Source organism: Trichomycterus rosablanca, chromosome 2, assembly GCF_030014385.1.
Source record: "Trichomycterus rosablanca isolate fTriRos1 chromosome 2, fTriRos1.hap1, whole genome shotgun sequence".
Classification (NCBI taxonomy): domain Eukaryota; kingdom Metazoa; phylum Chordata; class Actinopteri; order Siluriformes; family Trichomycteridae; genus Trichomycterus; species Trichomycterus rosablanca.
Window position 1 is genome coordinate 6278418 of NC_085989.1, and position 23166 is coordinate 6301583.

The 23166-nt window shown below is 41.2% G+C and overlaps 2 protein-coding genes across 2 annotated transcripts in view; one reads left to right on the forward strand and one right to left on the reverse strand.

Annotated features, from left to right (window-relative positions):
* Positions 1 to 9960, reverse strand: part of LOC134329251 (ubiquitin-conjugating enzyme E2 E2-like) — a 64135-nt gene extending 54175 nt beyond the window's left edge. The window contains exons 1-2 of the mRNA XM_063010460.1: positions 9823 to 9960; positions 1093 to 1290 (exon numbers count right to left, since the gene is read on the reverse strand). Coding sequence (XP_062866530.1) covers positions 1093 to 1289 — 197 coding nt within the window. The 5' untranslated portion in view covers position 1290; positions 9823 to 9960. The remainder of the gene's footprint in view (positions 1 to 1092; positions 1291 to 9822) is intronic.
* Positions 9961 to 16254: 6294 nt separating this feature from the next.
* Positions 16255 to 23033, forward strand: sf3a3 (splicing factor 3a, subunit 3). The gene is made up of 17 exons (XM_062989891.1): positions 16255 to 16449; positions 18055 to 18102; positions 18766 to 18818; positions 18907 to 19012; positions 19325 to 19397; positions 19757 to 19848; positions 19945 to 20027; positions 20116 to 20254; positions 20681 to 20749; positions 20878 to 20945; positions 21082 to 21189; positions 21271 to 21340; positions 21447 to 21611; positions 22101 to 22211; positions 22294 to 22384; positions 22582 to 22637; positions 22756 to 23033. Exons 1-17 carry the CDS (start codon positions 16354 to 16356, stop codon positions 22831 to 22833), a joined length of 1506 nt encoding a protein of 501 aa, XP_062845961.1. The 5' UTR covers positions 16255 to 16353; the 3' UTR covers positions 22834 to 23033.
* The last annotated feature ends 133 nt before the right edge of the window (positions 23034 to 23166 follow it).

Here is a 23166-nt window from a genome sequence, read left to right on the forward strand (position 1 = left end):
CATTTTATTTTTTTATTTTTTCAGATTGTGGAAGAGGTGCTTGACAAAGTGTATAAAGCAAGAGATGCTTCTGTTAAGTGTCGCCAAAGCAATTAATTCATCCGCATCTTTAATTCTGCACAGTTTTTATGCCAGATGCCCTACCTGACGCAACCCTTCTATTTATGGCACTGAGGATGCCCTGGTTTGTGCTTTCCCAATGGCTAGGTTCATGTAATTACCACTTACCAGCAGCGTGCCTCTTACAAGAGCTCACCAAAGCAAAAGACAGACTAATGTCAATTATTCAGTACTTGTATACACACAAAGGACATCTAACTTGGTAGGTGTGGCTCATAAATCAGACAATAAACGTATGTACAAGCTAACTGAAGCAAATGAATGAGATGAAATTATAGTTAAATAGAATGCTGAAACTCACTCCAAACAGCAGTATTATGGGATGTCCGGCTCATACACCAGTGTAAACCCAGTAAGGATTTTTTTCCGGCTCGGCAGTATCGTTACGGTGTCATTTTTGCAGACTCTACACCTCATCGTGTAATCTGAGAACAGTTTTTTTTTTCCTGAGGTGGCACATTTCTGGGTTCAAGGAGCAGGCAGGGAAAGGTTGAAATGCTGATTAAGTGCTTCTATTATGCTTCTGCCTGCCTCACATTTCAAACACGCAGTGCGCTGGGTGAGCTGCTGTGATAACATCTATTTGTACAGTTTAGCTGCTAAATTCAGTGTATTTTTTAAAGGCATAAAAAAAAGAATTAATGATGCTAATTTACATTTAGGAAAATTCTGGTTGGCTACAGTACACCTCCACCTGAAGGAGAGAATGTATGACTGATCTAAGAACAATGAATGTACATGCATACACACATAAAGCACAAACTTATCAGACAAGCTTAAGGTGTCCTATTAAAATACAAAAAAAGGTTTCATATAAATGAGTCTATACTTTATTTAATGAAATATGTAGTTAACACAGCAGTAATGTAGAACAGTGAGGGTGGATCGTGCCTTTACTCTAACTCACGTGTCTCTTACTGATTCATGTAAAAAAGCAGAGCAATCATTTTCCGATGTTTGAACAATGTTTACCTCTTGGCACTGGTGGAAAGTTTAGCAGGAGTCTTGTTGGCAATCCTGGCCTCTTTCTTTTTTGGTGGAGCCTGTTCCCGCTCCCGTTCTCTATCGTCAGGCTGTGCTGAGGATGTTACATCTCTTTGTTCAGCATCGGAACTCCCTCCGCTTGTATTGGGACTGTCGTCCGGCCTAGGCTGGACCTCGCTGGACATTCTGTTCACAGAGATCATAAAAAATGATAAATGAGAAGTTTAAAATCTGGTGTCTGTTCAAAATGTAACGTTCCTATTAACGTATGACTAAAATATAGTCATGGTCATGGTCATGGTGGAAATATGTGGCTGAAGCGCTGTAATGGATTGACGCCCAGTGTATTCCTGTCTAGCGCCCAGTGTTCCCTGCTGAAATGGGAAACTGTGATCCTGACCAGGATAAAGCAGTTGATGCAAATTAAAATGAAATGAAATCATTTGTTCACTTGAATGCTGTTTGTTTAACAGAAGCAGATATCTAAAAATAGTCAAAAGTAGGCCAAATATCCATCCATAATTGTGTTAATACTTTCTCCAACTCACCTAGTCCTATAAAAAACATAAAAAACTGACACTGAACTTAAATCTGAATCTTTTTATGTGCTTTTTATTCCAATCCCAGAAGGTTGTATTTTTAAACTAGGCAACTTCATGCTGCTTTCCTGGTAAGACCTACCAAATGTGTGCTTTGTGGTTACATGCACACGGACCTGTCAGTGTTTACATCTATTTTTAAATGTGAAATGTAAATGGATCATGTAAACAAAAACGAATGTCTATGCAGCAAGTAAATGCTGCAATATAAATGCCTTTCTATTTAACCAGATGGGGTATGGCATTGCATCTCTAAAAATAGCTGCCTGGGGGAGTTGGGAGTAAAAATTGGCATCGAGGAACATCAGAACATTTTCCCAAGTAGCTGTTGGCCCCTCCACCGAGGTATGAATAATAGCTCATGTGTCATGGCAGACAGGATATGGGTTTGACAATAATTTAGCCTGTTCTAGTTATTTAATAAACCATTCATGCATGTATAATTCTTTAAAGGTCACCACACACTATAAGACTGGCCCGGAGGAAGATGATCACACAAAGGCTTCCTAGTAATTAAGTCTTGATACAGCGTTTAAGGTCACTAGAATGTTCCATCGGCTAAGAAAACAGAAAAAAAGGAAAGGAGAGAGAGAGAAAGCAATGCCAAGGAAGACCCTGACCTCTATAAAATACAGTATTAGTACATTCAAACTAATTGATCACATACCAGGCCAGCAATTACAACACGTTATTAACGCACGATAGCACTGCTGAGAATCAAATCAGCATCTCAGATCTCAGCGATTGTGGGCTAGCGTATTAGACCGCTGCACCACCCGAGCGACTATTCTATAGTCATAAATAAGACATGTACGTCTGAATGCCTGGTGATCACAAGAGTAAAAAATAAACAGGCTGGGTGGTTGCTGGGGGTTGGTAATGAAGTAATACTCCATGCAATAATATATTAACTTCAAATGTAAGAAATGTATTTTTAAGCTACAGTTGTGTAAAAAGAAGGATATCAGTGTGTTCTATTTACAGGGTGTCAACAGTTTAATAAGATTAGCGGGTAAGGATATTAGCCAGTGCCACAACACACATCCTGTACAAAGCTCAAGACATTACAAAAATGATTTGTTAGACTGGCTTGAGTTTCCTCATTCCTACCTTGAAGAGTACATAAAACCTAATCTAATAAAATAAATTATATGCTTTAAAGTTTGTGGCAATAGTTTTGGGAAGGCTTTTTCCTGTTCCACCATGGCAACTTCAAAGCTATGGTTTGATAAGTTTGTGCTCAGTCACACCAGGCTTTTAAATGTGAAAATCTACATATAAATGACATTCACTTTAATGGGACTGAAAAAGAAACTGGCCTTAATTACACACAAAGTTCAAATGACAACACAGATTTGGCAACAAAGACTTTGGTAACTAAACAACATTGACGGACAACTGCCACTGAGATCTTACAGTCTCAGTTAAAAAAAATGTTTTTCAAGTGTTAAACCTCCATCCCTCCTTGCCATAAACAGCTGTTTTATTAATGCTTGTGGTGTACCCAATCGTGACAGCACCATCACCTGTTTTCTACGGAAGGTTTACAAGGCGCACTTGTGCTGGTCCCAAGCCTGAATAACAATAAGGAGTTTTGTAATCAGAAAGGACATCTTATGTAAAATCTGTGCCAGATTTTGTATAATGGCCAGAATGATCCGCTGTGGCGAACCTTAAACACAGGAACAGTTGAAAGAAAGAAATACATTAAAAAGACTCAAGAAGAGGGGAATATCAGTGGGATATTCCGCTAGCACACCAGCGCCGAGATTCTGAACTCCTCGGTTCGAAACTCGGCGTTGCCACCGGTCGGCTGGGCGCCATCCAGCAAGCATAATTGGCAGTGCCTGCAGCAGACACGGTTCTGCTAGGGTGGGATGACCGGACTATGTGGGTGGGGTCTTCAAACGCTGTGTAAGGACCCTGATTGGCAGATAGAGAGGCGCCTGTGCAGAATGCCTGTGCAGGGTTCCGCTAAGGGCTGCGTGCGGGTCGGAGGAGGGTGAGCAGTAATATACCCATCTCGACTGCAATCAGGGATCCCCCAGCAGCGGAAGACAAACTGACTACGCTAAATTGGGAGAAAATGCATAAATAAAAATAGATTAAAAAAAATAATAATCAAGAAGAAACAAGGTTGAAAATTTAATTTCTTATTTGTGCTGTTTTCAATTCAACAGCTATAATAGGCAGTTTACACATCACATTACTGCTTTCTGTTTTGCTTTGCAGTTTACCCATTGCTCCATTTTGTTCAGAAATGTGCTTGTGTTTAGTAAGGAAATTACACAATTGGAACAAAGTACAATATGTCTATTCAGTCACTTGTGTCAGTATTTAACGACAGTCTAACAACTTATGAAGCAGCAGAAGTACACAAATCCCTTGACACCAAGTCAAATCACCAGCTTTTATCATGCAATACAAGAATTACAAGCTTTTGGAGTTTCTTCATTCGTTATTCATCCCAGGTTTAGACTAAAGGGGTTAGGATTCAATCTTAGATGAGGCGTTAATTTTATCCCCAACAGGATTGTTAAATCTGACCTTTAATATACCGACTAAAGCAGAATCAAAATATTGACACAAAGATTTGTTACAGTTATAATAATAAAGGCAATGAAATCTAAGAACGCTTAAATTACACAGAACACAAGAAAGGATTGCTGTAAATATATTAACCTTATATTGTTATATCACTCAGCTTTTAGATCACAATATCATTGTGGCATTGTCATATCACCTTAACTCCTGGCATGCTCATTATTTGTAATGGCACATTAAAAGGTCATTATTACACAATCTCCTCCAAACATTTCAACCTATTGCATCAACTTAGTAGCTCTGGCTGTGCTCATGCTGCAGGAGTCTAGTCGCTTGATAACCTGATACAGACTGTTTTATATAGCTGTTCATGAATAGATATTATAAATCTACTACACTGTATACCTTTCATTCTTATGGTTATTCTTTCCACCAGATCTGCACTTAAAGAGGGTTTGTGGTTACATCTCAGCTGGAGGCATCATTGTGCTTACAATAGAATTGTTGCAGAATGACAGCCTATTTGAGAAACCCCAGTGTACCAAACACAGTCTGAAGGAAGGATGAAACGATAGGCACTTGTATTCTGTCTAGGTAAAAACTAGGGGTTAGAGAGCTTTAAAACTGACAGTTCCTTTGATACACATAACGGGTTTATAGAGGCACATTGTTACCACATGTTCATTCAGCCATTTTCATGTTTTAACCCCACTCATCATGGTCAGGGTCACGGTAGACATCCGGCTGCCCTGAAATCACCGGGTGCATTGCAGTAATGCACCACGGACAGGACGCCAATCTTTTGCGGGGCCTCAACCCCCACTCACAGCCAATCATGTCTGTATGTAGACCCCCAAAAGTGCTGCTGAGGATTTGATCCCTTGATCCCAGAGGTAGTGGGCTAGTGTAATTTACCACTCCGTCACCCGAGCGTCATTACATATTGTCATATTGCCCAGCTTTAATAATGCAGTATTGACAGAATATTTTCATAACGTAACTTCATCCTGCCTGTAAACTGAATGATGTTTGACCCGTTTGTTCACAATAGAACTGTTACAGAATGAAAACCTGATCCCTTATTTCCCCCGAACACAGTATTAAAGAATGAAACAACTGGATCAGACATACAGTATGTAATAATGGAGTAATAAAGAACTGAAACCTGACAATTCCCTAGATAATCACAACAGGATTATATTGGCATTTTGACCTCATATTGCCATATTACCCAGCCTTAATATCGCACTACTGACACAACTGTCATTTGTCATAACGGATTCATCCTCTTTGTTCACTACGGGGTGTTTGCCCATTTTGTGCACTGGAGAATCTATTTTATCGATCGCTTACTTCACCTAACACTGTACAAAAAGAATAAGAGAACTACCCCAGACATCTGTTTCACCCCCTACAACGAGTAACAATGGAGTAATAAAGCAGTAAGTACAAACGTTTATGTTTACAGCATTTAGCAGATCCTTTTCTCAAACGTGACTTACAATAGTGACCAAACACAGTGCAAGAAATTGAAGGTTAAGGGGCCCAGCAGTGGCAACTAGGCAGTAGTGGGGCTTGAATCAGACCTTCTGATCACTAGTTTAGTACCTTAACCAATAAGCTACCACTGCCCTTACAGTCGCATTGATCCTTAGAGCATAATTATATCCAGACATATCAATACTGTAGACACAACATCCAGCATTAATGTTGCCATTTTGACATATTGTCAAAATACAGCAGTTTTTAAATTTGGGATGGAAACCCCAACTGCAGAGCCGTGAGATTCAAAAGAGCTTGCGGGACACTTACGAAACCGGTAATGTGTTGATTTTCTTTTTAATGTTCTTAAATACAAATGTGCCAACAATTTTCATTTGTAAGCACTAATACTTTCACCCTTCAGTATGAAATGTACTTACCTAACACTGGGTAGTACATGCACTTCACTATCTGCACTGTAAAAATAAGCAGGTACAGCTGGGAGTAGGGTTGTTTCAGGGAAATTCTAAGCCCCTAAAATAGGGACAAGGTTGAGAACCCCTGTTATAATACGTCTTCATATTAACTGTGGGCTGAGAGATGTTCGTTTTGTTCACAACAGACTTGTAGAAGAAAAATATGTTGTTGATGAGCTTGCTCATTATGATAAGTAACTAACACAACAGTGCAGAGTCATAACAGCAAGGCCCACAACAGTCGTATCAGCAATATACTGTCAAATTGCCAAGCCCTAATATTAAAATATTGACACAATATTGTCATGTCTAGCATAGTAAATATTTATGGCACATTATCACACAATTTCCCCTCAGCATTACCACCTATTGAATCAACTCAGTGACTCATCTTCCTTATGTTTAACACAGTGTGAAAAACATGCTCTATTTAGGGTTTTTGTGGTACTTGTGGTAAATCACAGAGAAAACCAGGAAGATGATTTTATTAAGAAGAGAATTGTTACAGAATCAAGGTGTTTTATCAGTTCAGTGACTGATTGTCCTAATGTTGAATACAGCATGCTGATACAATTCATGATACAGCAAATTTGCAACTTACATGGCACTCGGGTGGCACAACAGGAATACAAGATGACACATTACTGCTGAGAGTAGTGCACTAGATTGTAGACACAGACGTGTCTGTCAATTTTCTGTTAATTTTAGATTAAGTGTAGACTAAACCTTGACGGAGATATGCCGTTGCAACAAGGGATTCTGGGCACAAGACAGAACAGAAGTTGAAAAGTCATCGAGTTGCACAGTCGTCACTGCATCAAGTGGTTTACGCTGTTTTATGCAAAATTAGTTAAATTACTAGATCAAAAAAAGACTGTTTTGGTCTAATATTTATTCTTGCAGTGAGATCAAGACTGTACATTGACAGAACTGGTGCAATTATTCAAATTTCTTTATTTACTAAGTGCATCATCCTTGTCAGGGCAGTTGTGGATCCAGGACCAGCTGAAAATTGAACACATATTGGACAGGGCAGTAACCTGTGTCAGAGCAACACACACACACATTCTCTCACTCAGTCACACCTGGGGCAATTGAGGGTAAGCATTTTTTAGGAAAATTTCACAATCAGAAATTCCCTTGTTCTCAGATCAGGACTGTATGGGTTTTTGAGGTTAAATCTCAGTGATAAGATTAAACAGCTGTTTTGTTCATCCATCATTCTGGACAGAGCACTAAATCATCCGCTCACTCACATTCTCTCAAATACTCACACTTAGGGGCAGTTTAGGTACCCAGTTTACCTTCAATATGCTTCAAATGTGTGAAGAAACCAGACATTTCCCCAAGGAAATGTGGAGACATGGGAAGAACATGCCAAACTCTTCACACCGCTGTCAGTGGTATGAAGATAATGATTGGAAATATGTCAAACTTGACCGGTTGGCAATCCTTGATTGCACGCCGCTTACATCACCCAGATACAAATATCCAGTAACAGATTGGGAAACCCCTTGTTCATTTTAGTCACATTTCAGAATCAATGGTAGCCTGTAGGTGTCTGATATTTATTGGGGTTCAATCTCAGCCTATACAAATTCATGATTGATTAATATTTAATTAAAAAAATATTTATAACAGTGACAAGGTGTTCCCTGATATTTTACTAGATCTGAGATAACCAATTTGGGTCTCATATTTTTCTTGCTCTGAGATCAGGACTGTAGGGGATTATAAGTATTTGTAAGGGCCAGAAAGAACCCAAAGCTCAACCCCAGGGAACAGCTTAGGAAATAAATGGGAAAGTCAGATGTGAGCCAGACCTTTTCATCCAACAACAGTGCCTGACCTGACAAATGCTCTTTTGACTAAATGAGTTGAACTTCTTAAAGACAAACTCTTTAATCTTGTGGTCTGGGTCACTGTGGATGCTGTACAGGGCACTTAGCAATTGTAGGGCAACACACACACACACACACAGTTCTTCACACCTTAGAGCAATTTAGAGCATCTAGAAAAGGGAAGTACCTCTTCAGACAGCTGTCAGGGCATCAAATGGTCAAACCTGTTCTTGTACTACTTTATGATTGTATGCTAGTATTGCCCAAATTTAAATAAATATTATGTGATCGCCATATATAAATATGGGGTCTGATTTTGCTCTGAGATCAGGACTGTAGGGGATTATAAGTATTTGTAGGGGCCAGAAAGAACCCAAACCCCAACCCCAGGGAACAGCTTAGGGATGAAAGGGAAAGTCAGATGTGAGCCAGACCTTTTTGCCTGATAGGGCACTTAGCAATTGTAGGGCACCACACACACACACACACACACACACACTTCTTCACACCTAGAAGCAATTTAGAGCATCTAGAAAAGGGAAGTACCTCTTCAGACAGCTGTCAGGGCATCAAATAGTCAAACCGGTTCTTGTACCACTGCATGATCGTATACTAGCATCGCCCAAACATGTGTGGATCAGTGGCGGTTCTAGGGGGGGGCAGCAGGGGCCAGTGCCCCTGTGACGACCAGCTCGGCCCTCCCTACGCTAAATGAATAAATGACATTTAAGCAGAGCAAATGCCTTAAATGGTTGATCTGTTTACATCAAACTCAGGAAAATGTAGACTGCAAACTGCATAAATAAAATGTTGAATTCTATTGAATATCGACGGTTTCCTCTTAATGCCCACAATGCACAATGCACCCCCCCCCCCCCCCCCCCCCACCCCACCTCACATGGTCTAGAACCGCCAGTGGTGTGGATCGGTACACACTTATGTAAATTTTAGGTAAATTCCAGGATTAAAAATAGCCTGTTGGGATCTCTAGTTGCTCTGAGATCAGGACTGTAGAGGTTTTAGCTCTGACCTCAAAAGGGCAGATCATGAAAGCATTGCATAATGGGGCAGTTGTAGCCTAGCGGTTAAGGTACTAGTAATCAAAGGGTCGCTGGTTCAAGCCCCACTACTGTCAGGTTGCTTCTGCTGGGCCCTTGAGCAAGGCCCTTAACCCCTAATTGCTCAGAATGTGTACTGTAACACTACTGTAAATGCAATAATGGGGTTCAGGTCACGTGACCTTTCATGCGCGTTCTCTAGCAGCTAACGGCTGTACAGTGTCAGCGGGATCCCCCAAAAGCAGTGGACCGAACCCCCTTGTTTTCGGAATAAAGCAGTGCTAACTGATGACACTGTAACCTTGAATCGTGTCGAGACCAGACGGTGGGCAGCGTGGAAGGAAACCGAACTCCTTGCCGCGTTTCTAATCGATTAACAACCGACTTTTCCAGTCAAAATACCGTTACGAAGACCAACCGACAATGACCGGGGCTTCAGAAACCCCAACAGCAGAACACCGAGCGCTCCAGCTAGCTTCCCTCGGTGTGTTTAGTCACGCAGCTGCGTAAAAGACATCTTTCTCTCAGCTCCATAGTGAAACAGAAGATAAATACACAAAACCGAGCACTTTAAACAGCCTCGGAGCGTCCTGTGGTAGGTCATAAAACACTCCCCCCCCTCCCCCCACGCTGCTAACGCTATGTGTCGCTTTTCCGGAGCTTTCTCAGCCCACTCATCCCGAATAACGTTACTAAAACAACAGCGAACTCGAATTACCTGTCAGTTTTGTGGAAATATATCCCGAGTCGGGCTGTAACGCCGGGTTATCCCGCTGTGATGAGCTGAGTAAAACCGCTGCTTCTGATACAGACAGACCGGAGACTCCGCTGCTGCTGCTCAACACTCGGAAACGAGACCGCCACCGTGCGCGCGCTCGCTATAAAAAACGTTCGGCGCGAGAGCGCGCGCTCGAGAGAGAGAGAGAGAGAGAGAGAGAGAGTGAGAGTGTGTGTGTGTTTAGCAACCAATTCATCCTGCATAGGGTCAAAGTGGGTCCGGTGCCACTAGGAGAAAGGGTAGCAACTCCACAACTCATTCACACCTCAATAACTCATCTGAGAGTTTGTCTTTAGTAACCGCTCCATCCTGCACAGGGGTCAAGGTGGGTCCAGTGCCACTAAGAGAAAGGGCAGGAATACACCCGGACAGGTACCTATCCACCGCATGGTATCAACTCCACAACTCATTTACACCTCAATAACTCATCTGAGAGTTTGTCTTTAGTAACCGCTCCATCCTGCATAGGGGTCAAGGTGGGTCCGGTACCACTAGGAGAAAGGGCAGGAATACACCCGGACAGGTACCTATCCACCGCAGGGTATCAACTCCACAACTCATTTACACCTCAATAACTCATCTGAGAGTTTGTTTTTAACTAGTTTGTTAAGAGTTTGTTACTACCTATCCACCATGAGGTGGATAGGTAGTAACCGCTCCATCCTTCATAGGGGTCAAGGTGAGTCCGGTGCCACTAAGAGAAAGGACAGGAATACACCCGGACAGGTACCTATCCACCACAGGGTATCAACTCCACAACTCATTCACACCTCAATAACTCATCTGAGAGTTTGTCTTTAGTAACCACTCCATCCTGCATAGGGGTCAAGGTGGGTCCGGTGCCACTAAGAGAAAGGGCAGGAATACACCCGGACAGGTACCTATCCACCGCATGGTATCAACTCCACAACTCATTTACACCTCAATAACTCATCTGAGAGTTTGTCTTTAGTAACCGCTCCATCCTGCATAGGGGTCAAGGTGAGTCCGGTGCCACTAGAAGAAAGGACAGGAATACACCCGGACAGGTACCTATCCACCGCATGGTATCAACTCCACAACTCATTTACACCTCAATAACTCATCTGAGAGTTTGTCTTTAGTAACCACTCCATCCTGCATAGGGGTCAAGGTGGGTCCAGTGCCACTAAGAGAAAGGGCAGGAATACACCCGGACAGGTACCTATCCACCGCATGGTATCAACTCCACAACTCATTCACACCTCAATAACTCATCTGAGAGTTTGTCTTTAGTAACCACTCCATCCTGCATAGGGGTCAAGGTGGGTCCAGTGCCACTAAGAGAAAGGGCAGGAATACACCCGGACAGGTACCTATCCACCGCATGGTATCAACTCCACAACTCATTTACACCTCAATAACTCATCTGAGAGTTTGTCTTTAGTAACCACTCCATCCTGCATAGGGGTCAAGGTGGGTCCAGTGCCACTAAGAGAAAGGGCAGGAATACACCCGGACAGGTACCTATCCACCGCATGGTATCAACTCCACAACTCATTCACACCTCAATAACTCATCTGAGAGTTTGTCTTTAGTAACCGCTCCATCCTGCATAGGGGTCAAGGTGGGTCCAGTGCCACTAAGAGAAAGGGCAGGAATACACCCGGACAGGTACCTATCCACCGCAGGGTATCAACTCCACAACTCATTTACACCTCAATAACTCATCTGAGAGTTTGTTTTTAACTAGTTTGTTAGAGTTTGTTACTACCTATCCACCATGAGGTGGATAGGTAGTAACCGCTCCATCCTGCATAGGGGTCAAGGTGGGTCCAGTGCCACTAAGAGAAAGGGCAGGAATACACCCGGACAGGTACCTATCCACCGCATGGTATCAACTCCACAACTCATTCACACCTCAATAACTCATCTGAGAGTTTGTCTTTAGTAACCACTTCATCCTGCACAGGGGTCAAGGTGAGTCCGGTGCCACTAAGAGAAAGGGCAGGAATACACCCGGACAGGTACCTATCCACCGCATGGTATCAACTCCACAACTCATTCACACCTCAATAACTCATCTGAGAGTTTGTCTTTAGTAACCACTTCATCCTGCACAGGGGTCAAGGTGAGTCCGGTGCCACTAGAAGAAAGGACAGGAATACACCCGGACAGGTACCTATCCACCACAGGGTATCAACTCCACAACTCATTTACACCTCAATAACTCATCTGAGAGTTTGTCTTTAGTAACCACTCCATCCTGCATAGGGGTCAAGGTGGGTCCAGTGCCACTAAGAGAAAGGGAAGGAATACACCCGGACAGGTACCTATCCACCGCATGGTATCAACTCCACAACTCATTCACACCTCAATAACTCATCTGAGAGTTTGTCTTTAGTAACCACTTCATCCTGCACAGGGGTCAAGGTGAGTCCGGTGCCACTAGAAGAAAGGACAGGAATACACCCGGACAGGTACCTATCCACCGCAGGGTATCAACTCCACAACTCATTTACACCTCAATAACTTACTTGAGAGTTTGTGTTTAGTAACCGCTCCATCCTGCATAGGGGTCAAGGTGGGTCCAGTGCCACTAAGAGAAAGGGCAGGAATACACCCGGACAGGTACCTATCCACCGCATGGTATCAACTCCACAACTCATTTACACCTCAATAACTCATCTGAGAGTTTGTCTTTAGTAACCACTCCATCCTGCATAAGGGTCAAGGTGGGTCCGGTGCCACTAGGAGAAAGGGCAGGAATACACCCGGACAGGTACCTATCCACCGCATGGTATCAACTCCACAACTCATTTACACCTCAATAACTCATCTGAGAGTTTGTCTTTAGTAACCACTCCATCCTGCACAGGGGTCAAGGTGGGTCCGGTACCACTAGGAGAAAGGGCAGGAATACACCCGCACAAGTACCTATCCACCGCAGGGTATCAACTCCACAACTCATTTACACCTCAATAACTCATCTGAGAGTTTGTCTTTAGTAACCACTCCATCCTGCACAGGGGTCAAGGTGGGTCCAGTGCCACTAGGAGAAAGGACAGGAATACACCCGGACAGGTACCTATCCACTGCATGGTATCAACTCCACAACTCACTTACACCTCAATAACTCATCTGAGAGTTTGTCTTTAGTAACCACTCCATCCTGCACAGGGGTCAAGGTGGGTCCAGTGCCACTAAGAGAAAGGGCAGGAATACACCCGGACAGGTACCTATCCACCGCATGGTATCAACTCCACAACTCATTCACACCTCAATAACTCATCTGAGAGTTTGTCTTTAGTAACCACTGCATCCTGCACAGGGGTCAAGGTGGGTCCAGTGCCACTAAGAGAAAGGACAGGAATACACCCGGACAGGTACCTATCCACCACAGGGTAGCAACTCCACAACTCACTTACACCTCAATAACTCATCTGAGAGTTTGTCTTTAGTAACCGCTCCATCCTGCATAGGGGTCAAGGTGGGTCCGGTGCCACTAGAAGAAAGGACAGGAATACACCCGGACAGGTACCTATCCACCGCATGGTAGCAACTCCACAACTCATTTACACCTCAATAACTTACTTGAGAGTTTGTGTTTAGTAACCACTCCATCCTGCATAGGGGTCAAGGTGGGTCCGGTGCCACTAAGAGAAAAGGCAGGAATACACCCGGACAGGTACAAATCCATCTCATGGTAGCAACTCCACAACTCACTTACACCTTAATAACTTAATTGCATCTAGGTGTCATTTAGAGAACTCACTCCATCTTTTGCTTTTTTTAAACCAAGTCCACAGGATCCACTCTGATGTGTGGCACTCACTATGCCAGCTACAGTGCACGATTTTTTAACTATCTCTGTGTGCATCGAAACCAGAATGATAATAAGGTCTGCTCGAAGGCCTGACTGAAGTTGAATTGTTGATAATTGCATTTACAGCCAGATAAAGAAGCAGTGAGCAAAACTTTAAGATGAGCCCAGACTTAGATTAGGCCCTGCATACACTAGCCTAGACTAATTCTCACACTAGAAGGTGAGGGCTGTGTATTAATTTTAGCATTACTGGTTTTGCAGTGTTGAAGATTTGACCATTTGGATTTACTTACTGACAGCCACAATCATTCTATTAACTGTTTTATTTGCACAGTGCAGTTGTTAATTATTATTGTTAAATTTACTTTTTAATGATTGTCTGACAGTCTGTGGTGATAAAACTGCAGAACTGCAGAACTTTTAATCTGGCTCATTTGACCACAGCACATGTTTCCACTGTCCTTCAGTCCATCTGAGATGAGCTCAGGCCCAGAGAACTCTGCAGCGTTTCTGCAAAGAAGTGATGTATAGATCCCTCTTTGCATAACAGTTTCAGGTTGCATTTCTTGGTGCAGGGGTAGATTGTGTTAAGTGACAACAGGTTTTAAAAATACTCCCGAGTCCATGTGACTATGTTTATCACAATTGCATGATGATTTCTCATCTTTCAAACCTGAATCTTAAGTGCAGTTTTTGTAATCACTACTAGAGGGCGCCAAAACGTGGGTGTGATTTTGATCAACTTGTGACATCAATCAATGAAACACAACTCAGAATAAAAATGCTGCAAAGAACACATTACACTTCTTTGAATATACAGGCAGCTCATGGACAAATTGCTGCCAGCATAATATATATTTCTTCAGACACAAGACATTAGATTTTGTATGATGTGCCTGTAGAAATATGAGCCTTCAGTTTTATAAGTTTTCTTTTTTAATTAATGATGATTAATCTTTTTAAACCCACAGTGATTGTATGTGACACGTCCATTCTTTTATTAATTCCTTTTCACTGACTACTGCACCCTGCTCAGGGGACGAAGCCACCTGGAAAGGCGCAAAGGCACATGGCAGCAATACACTCTAGAAAGGGTGCCAACCCATCACACCTAAATGTTCCTCAGTCATACCCAGCAGCAGTTTAGAACAGCTAACCCACCTTTAACTGTTTTTTTTAACTTTCCTAATTGAATACCTGAAGATAACCCATGGTGAGGATTATGAGAAAACAAAGGTTCCCTGGGCCCATGTTGCTGTGTGGCACCCACACTACTGAAAGCATCGCAGTGCCATCCCCTGGCATCCCTGGGCAGTAGTACCTCAGTGGTTAAGGTACTGGACTAGATTGCTGACCCAAGTTGCCACTGGTGGGCCCCTGAGCAAGGCCTTTAATTACTTGCATTGTATTCAGTCCAAATTGTACTATGCTTTTGACATAAACATCTGTTAAATGCCCTAAATGTCAAAATGTCTCTCTAAAAGTATGTTGCACTCATGAACTGGCACCCTGTACGTATTTACACCTTGCACCCAGTGTTTTTAATCTCTACTTACAGGGATGTTTAAGGTGTCTAATGTGTCTCTGCAGCTTTTTTCATTTACATTTAATATATATTGTTTTGCCTGAGAACTTTCTAAAACTTCTTTAACTCTACACTCATTAACAATTCTTCCATCTAATAACATCGTTTTACATGCATATAAATTATACTTAGTGATCAAACGAAACTTTATTAAAACATTTTCCCCTACTATACAGTATATGCACTTTGACTACAAAAGAGCTTCTGTTTCACCACCCCAGCAACAAGCAAAGGCAAATGTTTGTACTATTTACCAGGGCAGTTGTAGCCTAGTGGTTAAGATCTGAGTCTCTTGCTGTCTTTAAAAAACGATTAAAAACCCACCTTTTTACTGAGCACTTAAGCTGACTTGTACTTATTTACAAATTTTTTTTTTTCCCATTTCCATTTGCCAAAAAAAAAAAAAAAAAAAAAAAAAAACGTTGCTTCTATCAGGTTACAGCTGTTCTTCGACTGTTGTTTACTAAAACTTGAAAAATGAAATGTTTACTATGGAAGCACTTCTGTAAATGCAGAAAATGTAAATGTAAATACTGGTCCAGTAATTGCCACTGCTGGGCCCTTGAGCAAGGCCCTTAACCCTTAATTGCTTAGACTGTATACAGTCACCGTACTGTAAGTCGCTTTGGATAAAAAGCGTCTGCTAAATGCCGTAAATGTAAAATGTAAATTTACCAGAAAAAAGCACAGACATGATTCTTACAGACCAGACAGTGATTCAGGGCAAGATTTCAACCCAGGTTGCTGTGCTGCTAGCTTAATTATTACCTTTTTTAAACTAACTACATAACAAATGAATAAATTAAATAAATAATTGGATGAAATAATGAATTAATGAATTAATAAAACGAATACATAAATAATTAAGCAGAAAGTCTTGGTTTAGGCCCGCATGATGCTTGAGTTGGCCCCTGAGTTGAGACCGGAACGTTGTTTCTGGTGTCTGAGTTTCCCTCGGTTTACACGGTAACAATTTTCTCAGTCGTTGAACACGCGTAAGCTAAATAACATAGCAGTAGCATTAGCATTGTAACCGATTGAATCGGTCTGTCTGATCGAACCCGTGTATGATTTTCCTTCTACTTTGAGAACTTTTTCAACAATGGAGACGATTTTGGAGCAGCAGCGGCGCTATCATGAGGAAAGGGAAAGACTAATGGACGTCAAAACAAAGGAGATGCTACAAAAGAAAGCCACGGTAATGTCGGCTAACCGGCTAATGTAGCTAGCGCTTCGGCTGTGTCTCAAACTGCTTACCAATGCACTACACAGTGTCTAATATTAATGCGCTTTCAGTTACACAGAGTCGCTTTGTACAGACTAGTTTTAGTACATAGCGTGCGGTTTAGGACACAGCCTTTTCCGCGGTTTGATTTTTACTCTAAAATGCCGCAAGCTAACATGCTAACAAATTTATTATATCAGAACTATGATATAAAAAGCAGCCCCATATTAAAAAGTGTTTTTTTAAATAATGTGAAAAACAGTAAATAAAACAATGGCTCAGAAATCCACAAATGTAAGTAAAACCGGTATCCACTGACTGGTTTGATGTACGGAACACTGTTATGATAACAGTAATCCGCACAACACGATGTGATTGTAGTTTGTAGTTAATAGTAGATAGTAGTTTATTTTCGAATGTCGCCGGACCCACCACAGCCCTGGCCAGAGTAAAGTGACTGATAATAGAATAAAGACAGGAATTAAACACAATGCATTTCTCTTTTACCCTACCTAATCAAATCTCAAAGCTCCTTTCTTGATGCTATTAAAATAGATAAGTACAATGCCTACTGAACTTCATATACAACTTCATATATTTTACTGCTTTATTTACACATTTTGCCTTACAGCAGTAAAGTAACAAGTAGGGCAACAATCTGAAAGTCAATAGTACTTCAAACAATAAAAGAAATATGTTCTAATAGCTTCTAAGATTGTCCCTTGCACAGATCTACCAATCTCAGTCATAAAGACTTCTCCATCAATACTAAGTTGCCAGAGATCTTTTTGTATTTATTTTTATCCTGTGGTTCTTTTGATAGCACCTTCTTAATCAAGGTTAATTTTTGGGGGTTACCATTCACTACACGTATTAGAATCCTCAAGAAACAGCTGGTTTTATTTTGAAGTTATGAGAACTTTTGCATTATGATAGACCATCTATCTTTGTGTGTCATCTGGAAGGTGATTGTAATCTAAGGCTGATCACTTATCCCAACCTTGTATTTTAGTTATTTTACTAGGTTTAAGTAAATTTGACAACTAAACAATTTTTGAGGGGGCATGTACATACATATGTACGTATGTACATGCACTCTGATGTATATATCAGAGCTACTCCACCCGTATGTATCGGGGCGCTCTCTTAGGTCTAGCAGGCTGAACTTGCTGTCTGTCCCACGCTTCCGTTTAAAGACTCGTGGAGATCGTGCGTTTGAGGTCTACGCTCCAAAGTTATGGAACGCTCTACCCAACTTTTTAAGATCTGCAGATTCAGTAGATTATTAAAAAAAAACACCTAAAGACATCATTTCAAGCAGGCATTTGTATGATGTTGAATGTTTTTAATGTTTATTTATGTTTTCATTGTTGTGTGTTATTATATATATGTGTGTATATATTTTATGTCATGTAATGTTTTGTAAAGCACTTTGTAATTTTTATCTGTGAAAAGTGCTATATAAATAAATTTTACTTACTTACATGTTTGTTAACTACACTCTTGATATTTTTGTTCAAAAACGTTAGTCTGCTTGAAGATTTGTATGGTAAACCTATATACTTGTTCTTTTTACAGTCGCGTGATCAGATTAATTCAGATCATCGGACGCGAGCCATGTTGGATGTGAGTTCCAATAATTTATTTTGAATCTTTAATCTTTTAGCCACTTCCGTAGTGTAATTCAAATTGTTTTGTTGATTTTCTAAGTGAAAAATAAGATGTCCAACACTCCTCTTTACATTTCATGCTCTTTAACTGTTTCTTTGTTGAATGAAACATAAAAGGTGAAATGCAAAAGTCATAGCATAGTTCATATTTTATTATTTATAATAAGTTACATTTATCAACTCAATTGAAACTATGTATTTGCAACCAATTATTGCTTTATTTATTTTAAAGATAGTTTAATAGTAGAGAATTTCTGAATGTCATTCAGTAGATCCGGGAAAAAGCTTAAGCAGCTTTAGATTGTTACTTGGCGTTGCTTAACACTCCATCATCTGAGGTTCTCCTAATTCTGAACCTTTTACTAAACTGCTCTTCAGGAAACGCAAGCAAATTGTGTCAGTAGATTACCAGGCTGGTGGCATCACTCAGGTTTGAGTGGGCTAGTGCAGTAGATTGCAGCATATAAATCAATTCCTTACTATTGTTTTACCGGGTAATGTGTCAGCTTGTGCACTGCATTTGTACCAGGTCTCGACACTGTAAATTAAAGATCAATACCTGGGTAACCATGCATGTGTGAAAAGCTTACCTGTGCTTTGTTTTATTCTCCACCTATAGAGGTATATGGAAGTGTGTGGCAACCTCAGAGATGCATACGAGGACAAAGATGGGTAAGGGTCTGTTTTTTGTTTTTTTACTGAAATTTCAATCACCAGATCGGCACTGCATTAAAACTGTACCTTCAAAATTTTGCTTTAGTTTAAGAAAGGAAGAGCTGAGTGCGATATCTGGGCCAAATGAGTTTGCTGAATTCTACAACCGACTGAAACAGATCAAAGAATTCCACAGGAAACATCCTAATGAGGTAATTTGTTTGACATTAATGTTGGCATTTTAACGGCACTAATCTTGCTTCATATTAATAATGTTAAATTGTAAACATTAGTTTATTGCCAAAAGTATTTGGACACTACCTAGTTATTGTGTTCATGTTTAGCCTCACCCATTGATAACAGGTTTATGTTTCGAGGAGTAGGACAGTTAAAGCTGAAAAGGTGGCACTTGACGTTAATGCTCCTAGTTTTGGAATGGGATGTTTACGTCTTTGGCCATATATTGTGCACTGGTTACTTGCTAGTTCTTGCTTTCTGACCATCACACCTCATCTTGTGCGCAGATCAGTGTGCCCATGTCAGTGGAGTTTGATGAGCTGATGAGAGCCAGAGAAAACCTCAGCGAGGAAGCTCAGAGTAAGTCATAGTTGCCATGAGTCATGTGGTGCACTTGTCTATTACGGTAACCCAGCAGGGATCCGGGTTCTACACAGTCATGATTGGTTATGTTTGAGAGGTGGGATGGTCAAAGCCATGTGATAAATTGGCACCCTGTCCAGGGTATTCCTGCCTTTAGGCCAGTGTTTCTGGGTAAACCAGACCCACCAGGGAATTTGGCTGACCCCTAACCCTCCCAAACGTAGCCAATCATGTCAGTTCAGACACCTGGCTGGCCGACAGCTGTGGTGGGCCAGAGTAATAGACTGCTCCGCCACCCGAGCACTATCTGCACTTAAATGCAAATACTTCTTCTAACAGTAATATCTCTTCCACAGATCTAGTAGAATTCACAGATGAAGAAGGATATGGTCGATACCTGGATCTCCATGACTGTTACTTAAAGTACATCAACCTGAAAGGATCTGATGTATGGATTTACTTTTACTTCCTGTCATGTTTTTTGGTTAGGTGAACCAGACTTAGGTTTCAGTAATAATGTAATATTTTATTTGGTTACCCTCAGAAACTGGAATACGTCTCCTATTTGTCATCCTTTGATCAACTGTTCGATATCTCCAAAGACAGGAAGAATGCAGAGTACAAAAGGTAAAACTTCTTGCAGTAAAACTCCAAACTACAGTTTCCCCATAAAATCAGTTTTTGAGCTTTGAACTTCAAATTCTGTGCTGTACAGATATCTAGAGATGCTCCTGGAGTACCTGCAGGATTACACAGACAGGGTAAAGCCTCTGCTGGATCAAAACGAGCTATACGGAAAGGTGCTCGCTGACTTTGAGAAGAAGTGGGAGAGCGGGAGCTTTCCTGGCTGGCCGGTAGGTTTACCTTCATCTCTGATCACGCACTCGCTGATCCAAGGATCCGAAGTGATATGATTACATAAGAGATCAACATCCAAACATGATTATCAGTTAATGAAGAAATATTATTACTAAAGGGGTGCTCAGATGATGTAGCAGTGTAATACGCTAGCACACCAATGCAGAGTGTTCTGCATGGCATCCACACAAATGCAATTGGCCATGTTTGAGGGAGGGATGGTCAAACTGGGAAATTTCTGGGAAACTGGGAAAGTTGTGCCAGTCAGCTTCTTCACAAACCTCTCTCTCTGCGGTTTAGTGTTTGTTTTTCAATATAAGTAGTTTGAATTTAATGCCAGTGAATGGAGCCAGTAAATAATACATTTAATTTAACTGTTTCATTGTTATTTATTATTATTATTATTTGCTTACTGATATTAGAAAGAAGCTAGCAGTGCTTTGACCCATGCTGGAGCTCATCTCGACCTGTCTGCCTTTTCCTCCTGGGAGGTAAGTCTTGTTCCTCACCTATCCATTTCAGTCTCTCATAGACTAACATTCTCCTCCTGGAGACATCCTGATTGCTAGTGCAATCTAGAATGGCTTTCTGATCGGCAGAACATATTATTTGATTGCAGGAGTTGGCGTCTCTTGGTCTGGACAGATTGAAGTCGGCTCTCATGGCTCTGGGGTTGAAGTGTGGAGGGTAAGCAACCATTGTGATCTTTTTAAATAAAATGGAACCAGAGGAGACACAATCCTTTTTAATTTAAAGTATGAATTATTATTATTTTTTTTCTTCTATGGTTTACAATTTAATTTAATGTCATCTTTAATCCTAGCACATTAGAGGAACGAGCACAAAGATTGTTCAGCACTAAAGGCAAATCTCTGGAGTCCCTGGATTCCTCTCTATTTGCCAAAAATCCAAAAGCAAAGGGACCAAAAAAGTGGGTGTCTTGACAGTTCTATTTTTTTAATATTTAATGCAAATACTCCAAGTACAGTATTGACCATTTTTATTTTCGCAGAGACACAGAACGAAACAAGGAGATCGCTTTCCTGGAGGCCCAAATTTATGAATATGTGGAGATCCTGGGGGTATGTCCTTTTTTGAGCACCCACTGTGGTCAAATCTATGAAATTGAATGCATTTGCTAGTTTACAGTGGGAATGAGCTCTTCTTAATTATTGGATGGTATTGCAGGAGCAGAGACAGTTGACTCATGAGAACGTACAGAGGAAGCAGGCCCGGACAGGTGAGGAGAGAGAAGAGGATGATGAAGAGCAGCCCAGTGAGAGCGAGAGCGAAGATGAGGATAATGAGATTATCTACAACCCCAAGAACTTGCCGCTGGGCTGGGACGGCAAGGTAAGCAAGACCTGTCTAATGATGTCCAGGAACTAGGCATAGAAAGCCCTGACCTGCTTATACAATATCAGATGGTCCCGACCCCTAAATATGGGAGCAGCCAAAAGCTGTGAAAAAATTACACACTCGACTAACGGTTAAAAAAAATCATATTACCAAGGTGGTACTGCAATCGGATTTTTTTTATGACTGCTCCCATATTAGGGGTCGCCACAATAGATCATTATAATTCTCACACCTGTAACACAGTTTTAAAGCTGGATGTCCTTCCTGACACTGAAAGTGCCCTGACAAGTGCTCCTCCCAATGACTAGGTTGCTCTGCCACCCCTCACTCTCTTTCTCCCCCCAATCATGTCTGTAGAGTTATTGTGAGCCTATTGTAATAAAAATGTAAATGTTATAAATTAATTAACCAACATTTTGGCATGGTAATAAATACTAGAATCCTTTTAAGTGTTTCTGTTTTGACTGTTTTTTGTCTGTTTAGCCCATTCCATACTGGTTGTACAAACTTCACGGCCTGAATATCAACTACAACTGTGAGATCTGTGGGAACTACACGTACAGAGGACCCAAAGCCTTCCAGAGACACTTTGCAGTGAGTATTTATGAAAGCCGTCCTGAAATCTGTACAATGCTCATATTGCAATAAAACAAAATCTAATGCCTGTCTCTTGCAGGAGTGGAGACACGCACACGGCATGCGTTGCTTGGGCATCCCCAACACAGCTCACTTTGCCAACGTCACCCAGATTGAGGACGCCGTTTCCCGTAAGTATCGTCTCTAGCCATGTCTCCACTTATTACATGAGCTAACTCAAAAGCTAGCTACAGGTTGATAATAACAAAATTGATTTTATACACCTGAATAAGAAGTAGGCAGGTAATTCAGAGCGGTCTCCATGTATTTTTGGCCACATAGTGTAATTTATTAGTGTTCTCTAACTATGCTTTTGGTTTTCATATAGTTTGGTCAAAGCTGAAGTCACAGAAGGCATTAGAGAGGTGGCAGCCAGACACAGAGGTGAGAGATTCAATCACCTAAACTCATCAGTAGACAAAATAATGACATCTACAAAAACTCATTCTGTATTTCACTTCTTTGGCTTTTTACACTCATCATTTCCTTTATGCTTTTTTAGGAAGAGTACGAGGACTCCAGTGGAAACGTGGTCAACAAGAAGACCTATGAGGATCTGAAGCGCCAGGGCCTGCTTTAGGTTTCTGTAAGACATGCACAGTGAAACCCGGTGCTTCGAGGATCCCTTTTCATTACGTTATATGTTCTTTTATCTTGAATTCCAGCCATGATGTATCTTACAAATAGAACATTGGTATGTTTTTATTATTTGAGAATTTTTGTTAAGCCCAAATGAGGTGAATCATTTAACAGTCAATAAATCTGAGTATGTTTGGTCAACACTGTGTGCAGTCCTTGCAATTCATCTGTCAGTTTAATAGGTACACTAACATCATAGGAGTATAGATTTATAGAATTTATGGGACATCATAAATCAATCAGTAGCACCTGCTCTCCACTGAGATGGTCCTGC

Coding starts and splice junctions, on each gene's coding strand:
- sf3a3 (XM_062989891.1), top strand. CDS start 16,354: ATGGAGACGATTTTGGAGCAGCAGCGGCGCTATCATGAGGAAAGGGAA. Junction 19,398..19,756: donor CCTCAGCGAGGAAGCTCAGA/GTAAGTCATAGT, acceptor TCTCTTCCACAG/ATCTAGTAGAATTCACAGAT. Junction 20,255..20,680: donor GGAGCTTTCCTGGCTGGCCG/GTAGGTTTACCT, acceptor TACTGATATTAG/AAAGAAGCTAGCAGTGCTTT.